The following is an 11,711-nucleotide window of genomic DNA, read 5'->3' as shown; positions in this document are numbered from 1 at the left end:
GGTGATCGAACAACGCCCAGTCAGAATGCCCAATTACGCATTCCGGTTGAGTAATTGCTCAAATTGACGCCATTTCTCCGAAACATCAAAGCAAATATTTGAAACGGCTCACAAAGGAAAATATTCAATTGTCTCTAAAACAAATAAATCTCTGGGTAATCTAAATCCTGACAGGCGTGATTGAAATATGTTAATCCTAATGTTTAAATGCAAAAAAGCTGTCAAATAACTTACAGGCCAATTAGACTAAGTGTTTGGTTTTGAATTAACAATGCATGAAGAGAAACAAAAGCCACCCTCATGCGGTTGGTTTTTCAGTTGTGGATCTTTATCCTCGGACTGACTAAGCCTTGATAGGTTGTTCCTGGTAGTTTCGCATACTTGTAGAGGCTTTTGACGCAGGGCCGGTTACCGAGATTGGCAGAGTGAAGTTTTTGAAGTGTTGTTGCCGGGGAGTTATTCCATTCACTAGGTGCCGCTGAATAGAGACCAGTCCTAAAATGCGTTGCTCAAGCGCACACCCCGAGAGTCGAACCAGCGCCGCGTGATCTTGATCCGGGCGCGTGACCACTGAGCTAACGGTTCTACAATACTGCGGTATCGTATAGGTAAGTTTGAAATAAAATGGTTTATAATGCAAATTCCCTTTCTTCCAAGGTCATGTAAAAATACTCCCCGGTTTAGTCTACTGTTAAAAAAACATATTGCACCTATCTACCGTTCATCGCTTTGAAAACCATCCAAAGTAAACTCAAAAGTAGCAACTGTTACACGCAACTGAGGATCCTCTTATAGCCTACATGACACCTCAAACCGGTCTATTAACGAATGTAGAAACTGTTATAAAATTTATTGCAACTTTGTAAATGCATTCATGAAGTTAAAGATAAATGCGCCATGAAGGACAATCGTATGATTGTATTCCAATCATCAAAATAACTTCACCTCCCAGACAGCAAATCAACCGTTTTTTACATTGATTCGCTGTCTGGGTTCATATCGGCCAGCAGATGTGTAATCAATGCAAATACAACGAAGTTTGCTGGGATAACGCAGAAGTAACCCTAATATTTGTTATTGCGAAAAACGTTAGGTGACACAGATAGAAGAATATAGAAAACAGATGCAATAAAAAGGTGATTTGGTAAAGTATAAGACGTATTATAGAAGTCCCAAAACCAAATCCTACTATTTATATTAGGGTGTCCCACTTTTAGGCGACTTTTTAGTAAAATTAGGTTCGGGTCAAATTCTGACTGGATTTTCGTCACTGATTTCCAAAATGACGTTATTTTTTCATTATGACGTCATCTTGATGCGCCAGCTAGCGGATTTTTGCTATTTTGGCCTTATCACGAATATGGCAAGAGCTAGACCGTTCAAACTTGCGCCAAAATGACCGGAAGGGACGATTTCCTATTTGTTGTCAATACAACATGAAACGCTAACTGCAACAGAAAAGGAGTTATTTTGAATAAACATGTTTTTGCTCATTTTTGGACAAAAAAATGAGAAAAACGGCAGTTTTGCTTTTATTTCGATTGTTAAGTTGCTGTGCTGCGCCACATTGTTTAACAATTAAGTACAGTGGTAGTGGTCTAGCGTATTGTATTTACAATTGATTACCTCAGGATTGATTTTTACTGTACATGTATGTTGCAATTACTAATACTAGGTAACTTTAAACCCTTGATCATTTAGTTCAAAGATCTATCAAACAAAACCACCATTCAACAACACAACACAGTTCAATGGAATTATTTATCACACCGTACTGTGCAAAGCAGCACAAATGCGCAAGTCTGTTTTGGCCAAATCATCTTGGTCATCTCGAATCAAGCCGTTCACAACGCCTTTCAGTCTGACAATGAAGCGCTCTGTACGCCAAAACACTGATGGAGATGAAAAACATGCAATGCATGGAGCCATCTTACTTTCTTCGGAGAAAAAATCACGTAACTTACCACGCTTCCAAAGCGTCTGCTCGATATCAACGTTTCTTGGAAAATTTTTCTGTCTTGCCGCATCACCAGCAAAAGGCGGAGCTTCAGCGTGGGAACTCAAAGCAACGTTTTTAGGGCTCAACCATTGGGATAGATGCTTAACGAAATGTTTCAGAACAGCGTTGAATACTGGTTCATCTACAGATTTATATGCAAGTAATAAATCTCTTGTCAACAGTACAATTGAGGGACCTTCAGCAGCGGAAGGTTTAAGATGAATGACTAAAGTTGCTGGCAAATGAACACAAACAATGAAAGAAACCATACGTTGAAGTTTAGGGATATCCTGAGGCTCAACACAATACCGAAAAATCAGCATTCTTAAGTAACCACTCGCTGTTGTTATCCAACGCGCATGGGACACGCCTTCTTGACGATAAAAAAGTAGGGGTTTCAAATTTCCTGGAACATTCATCAATAAATGAGCTGCCAGAGCAAGAAGACATATATGGTCGCTCCGAAAAGATGGATCTTTAGCTTCTTTCGTGTGCTCAGAAAACCATAAGAACTTGGCTTTTAAATGATTTGCGGCTAGAGCTGAGATGGAAACTTTACAATCTTGTCGGATTTTCAGATTACTTAAGCTTTAGGGTTACTTGTGTGCAAAATATCCCAAACAAAAATGATGCAACAATGCATCATTTTTATTTTAGGATCTACAGTTTATGACATAACAATCGAAATAAAAACGTCACTACATCTATTGTTAAGCTACTACCACTGTACTTAATTGTTAAACATGGTGGCGCAGCTTAACAATCGAAATAAAAGCGTAACTGTAGCAAAACCCAAGCAAAATTGCCGTTTTTCTCATTTTTTTGTCCAAAAATGAGCAAAAACATGTTTTTTAAAATAACACACTTTCTGTTGCAGTTAGCGTTTCATATTGTGTTGACAACAAATAGGAAATCGTCCCTTCCGGTCATTTTAACACAAGTTCCAACGCTCTAGCTCTTACCATATTCGTGATAAGGTCAAAATAGCAAAAATCCGCTAGCTGGCGCATCAAGATGACGTCATAATGAAAAAATAACGTCATTTTTGAAATCAGTGACGAAAATCCAGTCAGAATTTGAGCCGAACTTAATTTTCCTGAAAAGTCACCTAAAAGTGGGACACCCTAATTTATATGCATGTGTAGAAGAATAAAGCTTTTAGCGTCCGCAGCTGGAAAGAAAAGTAACCAGCAGCTATAAGCTCAAGTTTGTTTGGTCAATCACGTGACCTGATCGAGGTAATCCTCTACAAGTAGGCGAATGAGATAGCGTTTGAGAAAAAAACGTGTCAAAATAACACCTGAAAAGTAGCAAGAACGTTCACAAAAAAACATAAACAAAAATAATGCACAGTGCGATATGGAGAACATAACAACCGTATACCCGTTTCAGTGGCTTAATGGAAGAGGTGCCCGCCTCTATATCAGTGAACTTAAGGTTAGGTACCCTGCAAAGTCGTACAAACATCCTTTATAAAACAGCATTGAATCGTGTTCCAGCTTAGCACTCAGTATTGAAAAAATGTATTCCATGCAATTGTGTAGGCCTACTGCTGTGTTGAAAGTGTCTGTTTTGTACATTACTAAAAGCATATTTGTCGTAGTAATAGCGCAGGATAAAAATCTTCATTCTTATAAAAAAAGCAAATCCCTATATCTCTTCTGGATTCTCTTGTGGCCACATATTGTGGGCAGTTGCAGCAGATGAACATTCCTTGAGGATTCTAGCGACTGCAAGTAGCTTCTGGTGGCCCGTGGATAACTTTGTTTGATCCTCCGCACCCCCGCAGGATTGGTAAACCGTGGTCGGTTTAATCCTAGTAAATGATGGATAATAATTAGGCTACACTAATGGCAAAACCATGCTATTTAGTTAACGCTTTGTACAAATCGATTACCAAAGCCAGTACTTGAATGAGGCTGTTCACCAGGTATTCAGTTCAATAACACGAGGCAATACATCAGAATATATGCAGATCATCACATTAAATTATCACTTTGTGATACATGTGTGTTGTGTGTTACAAATTATCACTTACTGTTTCATGTTATTGAAAGACAGTAGCCTACTTGCTAGGTCAATACCCAGACAGCAGCAAAATCCATCATTTTTACATTGATTCAACGTCTGCCTACGTTGAATCAATGTAATAATGACGGATTTTGCTGCTGTTTGGGGATTTATTGGTCATTGACACGTATTATTGCAATCCGACTCAGGCAGTAGTTAGAGTGCCCGCCTCTGAATCACTAGGTATGGGTTCGATACCCTGTCGGGTCATACCAAAGACTTTTTGACAGTGGTATCGAATCTTGTTCCTGCTCGGCACTCATCAAATAAGTAGATTCAGAAAAGATACATACTCGGCTGCTGTGGTGACAGACACAGATTGTTATAGAGGGTGTCGAGTGCTAGGAGTCGGCATTGTTGCTACATAATCCACGTGGAAAAAATCTGACAATTTTGTACAAGATCTCACTTTTCTAAGCTTGTAGTCATCGAAAAAGCTCTCGTGATTGTCCATAACGTCTGAAGCAGGTCCAAGCATTCAGGAAGAGCAGGGCTTCCGGAACAATTTTTGCATCCGGAGAGGAACCTGGTACAGATGATGAGCTGTATCAGCAACAATTACCAGGTGATTTGTCAAGCCAAGGTTTATGCTTTGCAGTTAGATATGATAATGTGGACGAGAAGACAAGGCAACTTATTTTTGTGTCTTGTTTATGTCACTAAGTGTTTTGCTAAAGTGGACGGGACGCAACCGCGCTCTCAATGGACGCTGAATCAATGTCCTTTCGAGTGGCAGGCACACGATTCCATCTCTTGGCCACATAGCCGATAAATAGTTTTTGAAGTTGAAGGCGCTATTACATCTCCTTAAAATGAAGAATGCAAGGTTTGGGGAAGGCTCTCAGTTTATATGCACATTAACCCAATGGAGAAATAGAGAATTTCACAAGAAATGCAATGAACATTAGAGTGTAAGCAACACGAAATTTTTAGAAAGGATAGAATAGTTTTGCCATTGCAACTTGAATTGACAACTTTCTAAAAAAACAAAACAATATTTTATTTTTGTTATTACCTTTCAAGGGAATTAAGAAACCCTTCAATCAGGTCCATTAACAAAGGAATCGCTTGAGTTGCCACAACCGGACTGGGTATTTCAGTGGTAACTTGAGAAGACAGTTGATGCTGGAGTTCAACTGGGGCCAAACTGAATGCAGGCGAAGAAAGGAAATTAAGGCTCCGAAAAATGGCGACGCAGTGCTCGATGATGCATTCCCATATCTGCAAGGTATCAACAAATTGATTTCTTTGCAACAACTCCGTCAAACAGCCCAGCTAGGAACAAATCAATCATTTTTGCATGGACTCAACATTTGCAAACGATGAATCAATGTAAATAAGGGGTGATTTACTTGCCGGAAGGATTATAGATTAGAAAAATGCAGAAAAGCGACCAGTTGTGGAATCGAACCCATAGAGTCATGTTTTCCCTTTGCTAACCTTCAGTATGAAACTAAATAGTCTCCAATCTTTTTAAGGAGCAAGAGTTTTGTGTGTCAGTATTCACTTAAACGTTACACCAAAAATATTAAGTCAGTCCCAACATATAAAAAAATAATATCCAAATTGACTTGGCGATTACAGGCAAAGAGCCACTACAAGTAAATAAGAAACGTTTGTAGACCATATTTGAAAGCAAGTTTAAATTCTAAAGCATAGCTTCTTAAACTTTTTGACAGTATGGCCCCAGTTTAGAAAATAAAGCCTATGCGAATGCGACTCCTTGATGGGCAGTCTATAGTGTAGAATATTATAAGCCCTCTTTTAATATCTTCCACGACCCCAAAACGCCGATTTATGTACCCGGTTGAGGATCCGTAGTTTTAGAAGTCATGTTCTTAAGCTTGATTATGAAGTACACTGACGTACTGTGAAGTGTACCTACTTTGTCGAGTATTTGCCAAAACAAGGCGCGGCTTTCATCGGTGGAGTCTTCAGCGATTTCTACGTTTAACGTGTCTTGACTGTCCATTGTGTTTTCGTCATTGTCAGGCACTGAAGGAAAGTTGCATGCACATTGCACATCGTTAGAAATTATAAAGAAAACGAGTTTTCTGGGTGTTTGCAAAGCATCACTCCCTCTCAAAGGAGGAAGTTGGTGTCAAAACAATCTAAGCACATCGTTGAAATCAATGTAAACATAACGGATTTCTACGTCTCACGACGTTAAAACGATGTATAATGGGAAGTTCTTGCTAACAAGGATAAACAGTGAAAATCAAACTTAGAAACATATCGCAACGAACGTTTGGGAGCATAAGTGAATATGGAAGTTGGCAAGATGCGTGTAAGTGTCGAGTTATTTCCACATGTCTTTATTTTGACGATTGGTATATATCACATGCTCAGAAGGAATGATTCTATTTGTGTGGTATAAGTGATATCTGTACACCCGTAAGTCCGGTTCTACTACTCACCAATCGGACCAATCCTTGTACTACTTTCTTCTTGCTCGGTGGATGACTCGCTGTTTACAATTTTGACGAGTTTCTAAAACCAAGGTTTGTTGTTAAAAGGTTCACAGTTTAGGCTTTAGGAAAAAAGTTCTAACAAATTTACCCAGGTTTTTTTAAATTTAGGCTAAAAGCCTCTTTACACTTCTTTTCCAACGTCTTCGCTACAATGGTTTATGAAATATTAGTGGACTACGGGCATCACTATTCCACAGTCGGTGTTGAAATAGAAGATTCATTATTTCCTGTTCAGTGTTCATTCGATATTATAGCGAATACCGGTACGTTTATTTTTGTTTGTAAAAAAAAACTATTGAAAGCACGTGTGCAAGAGGCACACCCGATCTCTGAGTGACAAACCTTTAATTTTGAAATTGAATCTTTGACAAGCGGATTGTGCATATGGTGTTTCCCCATTCCCGATACTAACACCAGCGACGAGCACACGAAATCACGACTTCGTTTTTCAACACGGTCTGGTCAATGCAGAAAGTACTTGATAATGTGCTGCATGAAAGACTCCCCCTATCTACACTCTACAGCCTACAGGTATTGTGATCATATCACAATGTGTACGTACTTTTGCAATCAAACATAAACGATGCCGAGGTGTCTAAAAATGATGGTTTATAAGGGGTTGCCAGTTCAGCCAGGAAATGCTTCAGACATAAGTGTACTGAAGCTCACGGACTGTGTATATATTTATCCTCGTGCTCTAAAGACATCTTTGGAAGCTTAATTGATGTAGCTTCGCATACTTGTTGAAGCGTTGGGTTACTGAAAGAAGCGCGCTTACCGAGATGAACATAAGAAAGTATTCACTTGTTGTTGTCCCTGAAAATTTTCAGCCACTAAATAACAAGCTGTCCTTGGGTTCGTAGCTGAAGCGCACACATTGAGAATTGAACCAGGATTATTTTATGTTGTCATTTTGTTGCTTAGAAAACCAGAAGTTTATTCGCTGACGTATCGAGGTGGACAAAGAAATCAAAAGACCCTGGACAATTAGAAATATAAACCCCTTTGTCTTTCGTTACGCACTATACGTAGTGATACTAGGGAGATGAAATGGGGATAATAAGACTCCTTTAGTGTGTCACGAACTTCAACTGACATGTAGAAACGGCATGAACGAAAAATATTTTCGACAATATTAGAAACTATTGTTTCAAGTTATGAAGACACGTTTTTTAAAAATCGTGAGCCATGTTAATTCTTTACCTTTGTTTCGTTTCTCGGGCAGCGAGCGAGACACAAAACACGGCAAATCTTTGATGAGATTGTCGACATGTGCAGACAACAACCTATCCATTCCCGCCATGCTAAACACAGCAATCCAGTGCTTTTTTATGCACTGCAGAACGTCTGAAAAGAATGAGCTATCAGCACCATTATTACGATCCACTTTTTGTGGCATCCGATGCAGAAACCATCAATACTCCTGTATCCTAGGCAGCAAAATTTGTCATTTTTACATTGGTTCAACGTCTGCAGAAGTTGAATCAATGTGAAAATGACGGATTTTGCTTTCTGGGCTGTTCGGAAAGAAATCGATGTCCTAAACTGCACTCACAATTTTAAATATAAATCCTTAGGTTAATGTGAGATGTACAGCCTGAACAGACAAAGAACTCCTCCACGCTTTCTTGGCTTCTAACAAACGATGTGTTTCGTTGATTACCATTTTATCCCTTTCATCTTAAAATAACAATCAATCACATCTGGCTATCTTCTATTGTTTGTGTATTTAATCGAAGCCATCAAGAGAATGCTCGAGTAATGCCCGGACACCTTCTTTAAGTCGTACTCCACTGTACCCCAATGCAACGTAATTTACAGAAAGAACTTCTCATACTAAAGAAGATCGAAGCTATCAAAGCAAAAAATACTTTGGTAACAATTACAGTGTATAATAGTTTGTATCAACATACCCATCAAAGTCCAAGGTGGTTTTCTTATGATTATTTCAAGCCAAAGGTCTTCCCCGTAAGCTTTTTTCATTTCTGTTTCTAGAATAGCACTCAGTGCAGTCTTTGTTAGCTCTTGTGCTGAATCCATAGAATCTAGTCTGGAATTAATTTCCTCTTGGGTGTTGGGTTGAGTTAAAACAGTCTGGTGCGACTGTGATGTCTCAAGACCACGGTTATGTTGATCGAAGTCAGAACTGTTGCTAGAATCATCTAGAAAAATTAGAAGCTGTAAGTGGTAAAACAACTATTGTTGAACTAAATGTGCAGAAAAAATTTCACAGCACACATGACGTATTAATCAACGTTATTTGAATTGTCTTAGTAGAACTGTAAACGTGAAATCGACAAGATATGATGGAAAATAGGTTGGAAAGCATTTGGATATACAGGAAACAGCACTATCGGAAAGGGTGCTGGACAGGAAACCGTAAGTTGTCAGGATAATAATAGTGTTGATGTTGCACCATCACGACAACAGACAATACACTGCGATGACACATGTAACACAACAGACAACAGAAAGAGCAAAGGGAGTGTGGATTCAGCTTCTTCTATTACTTTAGCATGCCACAAAGTGTCTTGCCGTTTTACAGAAGAATGGTGTCAAACCGCCGACCTTTTGAGGGTTGTGCAGGCGTTCTCGTTAATGACTAGCCGGCAAAACATCACATAAACATTGAGGCAAATAAAGAAACAGCAAGGGGAGGTTACGCAATGGAGTCGCTGCAGTCTGTGTTGGAAAAAAGAAGAAAAAAATGCAGAAATATAATGAAAACAAGAGAAAACTGTAAAAAGATGAAAGGTAAACCATCCTTTCGCTTTGATTAGGTAAAGCTGAAAATGGACGGATTCTTTAAACTAAACATTTTTGCACCAGAGTACGTTGACGATTATGTCACAGACCACATAAAGTTTTGTATAATAAGCATATTCTGAGTTATGCGCATTGCAGGCTACATCTTACAGATGTACTTACTTTCTATTCTACCGCAGTTAATCACGCTCGTTTGCTTAATATCGTAGGAAGGTTCATTGCTTTGGCACAAATCGGTGATCCCTTCCACAAGCGCTTCAAATGTAGAAAATGACCTAAAAGTAAATTGTATCTGGTAAGTAAGTCTAATGGACTACACTAAAAACCACACAGTAAAAACGTTCGACAGTATAAATAAGAAAATGCCAACCACTTTTGAAAAGTAAAATCTGGTAAGAAATTTTGATTTATTTTTTTTACTTCATAAGAATAGCATTAAATTGTGTTCACTTTCAAGTGTTTGTGTGTTTTCCTAAGACTCGGTTGTGTGTTTTCAGTGGGTGTCGAACTCGGTCAGATACACTATTTTAATAACTTAAGATTTATGAATAACATTCAACTTTCACGTGATAAAAAAAAAAAATCAATAAAGCAATAAAGTTTAATTTTGTTCAGATTATTGTTATGTCTGGCCAACAAAACGAAAAATAATACTTACAATCTACCAGGGTCTAGAAAAAAGCAGAAGCGACAAAACTCAAAAGAGTCATTCCATTACAATTTAACCAATGGTGAACACCTTCACCTCTCAGATTTTTCTTGTTTTTTCATATTTTGAAGACACAAAGAAATGATCAAGAATGTATTTTAACGTTTTTCTCTATCTTACTTGGTTTTTGAGTAATCGCATATTTAAAATTTGCATTTTTGCCAAACAAAATTCTGATGCCGAAGATGTTTCAACTGTTTAGGATATGTTTAGGGCGCTGAATCGAAATGTTGCCTCAATTTCAGAATTGGCTCTACTTTTTGAGATATTAATGTTTCAATGTTTTATAAATACCTGATAACCGCATATACATAAGTCTCTGAAGGAGTTTGGTAAATTCATAACTTTGTGCTAGAGTTGATACAAAACTATTCCAGAAGGAGGACAAACCTTATTGTGATAAGAAAACTATAAACTTTATCTTATCATTTATCAAACTCTCATGCTTTGTTGGAAGTAAAGGAGTTATGATAACAACATACACTTTCCTTCCTATTTCCCAAATTTTGCTCATTGCGACCTAATGGTGTGTTACACAGCACTTGGATCTTCTGGTAGTCATAATGTATGTGTTTGTGCGATCCATTAAAATGCAATTCTTGCTTGTAATGCACTTAATTTGGAATACAAAGAGTTCGTGACCAAGCTAGTGTGTAACGTACAAAGCAAACTGTGCATGGTGCATCGTTGTCCAAATTGTCCAGGTTTTCCAAATCTTTTTTTGTTTTTGCAAGAATTAATTTCTGACAAAATTGATCAAGAAATCGCGTTTCAGCAGTGGGAATCAACTGACCGAAGGACACTTGTGCGCATTGTAAGGGATATGCCAGAATTTCTTCAGTTTTGCCAAAATGCCAATCCAAGTAGGGATGGGCAAAATAGAATAATTAGCTATTCTAGAATATTCTAGAATACTGAAACCGAATATAGAATACAGATATCTATTCTAGAATAATCGACCGTTTTTACCATCAACACATTTTAATGATTTCACAAAAACAATGAACATCACAAAATTGCTTATTGCAGTGTAACAAATTTAGGCTTTTTAAATGTTCACTTGTCAAACGGGATCTCATCTTGGTGGCAGTAGTGTTGAGCGATATATCGAATTAAAATTTTCGATACGATATCTTTTCAATATTCATATTTATTTCAATTTTGTTCGATGTTTTAACTATCACAGCCCTAACTCGTAACTGCAAACCCTTACAAAAACGTTGCCCAGGCCAAACGGCAAAAGTTGAAATTGCCTCGGCAATTGCTTTGAACGTTTATTACGAAAAAAAATTGTACCAAAACATGTAAAACGAAAAGCGAAAAATATACTATAGTCCATCACGACCGCACTGTTTGATTTGTTGTGATGTAATAATGCCAAAAGCAGCGATAAAGCGAGCAACGCGATACGCACGCTGTTTACGATAATTCACGTTGAATAACTCACGGGGAGGAAAAGTAAATTAATTTTGGGTTGATTCAACGTTTGAGTCGGCACAAGTCGAATTAATTTTCCCGGCGGGTTATATTGCGTAACAATAATGCAATGCCCAAAAAGAAATTTATGTTTGTTTTACATTAATTCGACGTCTAGCGACGTTGGATTATCATAAAATAACGTTAATTGCTCAACTAGGTACCAGTAACAAATTAAAAGCTCTCTGCGAGAAGATTGCCTCAATTTACGTATGCACTA

General features: G+C 38.0%; 1 protein-coding gene across 1 annotated transcript in view; it reads right to left on the bottom strand.

The window, feature by feature from the left end:
* Window positions 1-835: 835 nt before the first annotated feature.
* The window catches only part of LOC145774289 (transcriptional protein SWT1-like), a 28,878-nt gene continuing 18,002 nt past the window's right edge, over window positions 836-11,711 (bottom strand). The window contains exons 8-16 of the mRNA XM_082585492.1: window positions 9,469-9,581; window positions 8,454-8,702; window positions 7,744-7,887; window positions 6,883-6,998; window positions 6,487-6,559; window positions 5,955-6,064; window positions 5,085-5,290; window positions 4,479-4,595; window positions 836-3,815 (exon numbers count right to left, since the gene is read on the bottom strand). Coding sequence (XP_082441618.1) covers window positions 3,650-3,815; window positions 4,479-4,595; window positions 5,085-5,290; window positions 5,955-6,064; window positions 6,487-6,559; window positions 6,883-6,998; window positions 7,744-7,887; window positions 8,454-8,702; window positions 9,469-9,581 — 1,294 coding nt within the window. The 3' untranslated portion in view covers window positions 836-3,649. The remainder of the gene's footprint in view (window positions 3,816-4,478; window positions 4,596-5,084; window positions 5,291-5,954; window positions 6,065-6,486; window positions 6,560-6,882; window positions 6,999-7,743; window positions 7,888-8,453; window positions 8,703-9,468; window positions 9,582-11,711) is intronic.

This window comes from Aplidium turbinatum, chromosome 7 (assembly GCF_918807975.1).
Source record: "Aplidium turbinatum chromosome 7, kaAplTurb1.1, whole genome shotgun sequence".
NCBI lineage: Eukaryota > Metazoa > Chordata > Ascidiacea > Aplousobranchia > Polyclinidae > Aplidium > Aplidium turbinatum.
Note: the sequence above shows the minus strand (reverse complement) of the source record. Positions and strands in the feature narration are given on the sequence as shown.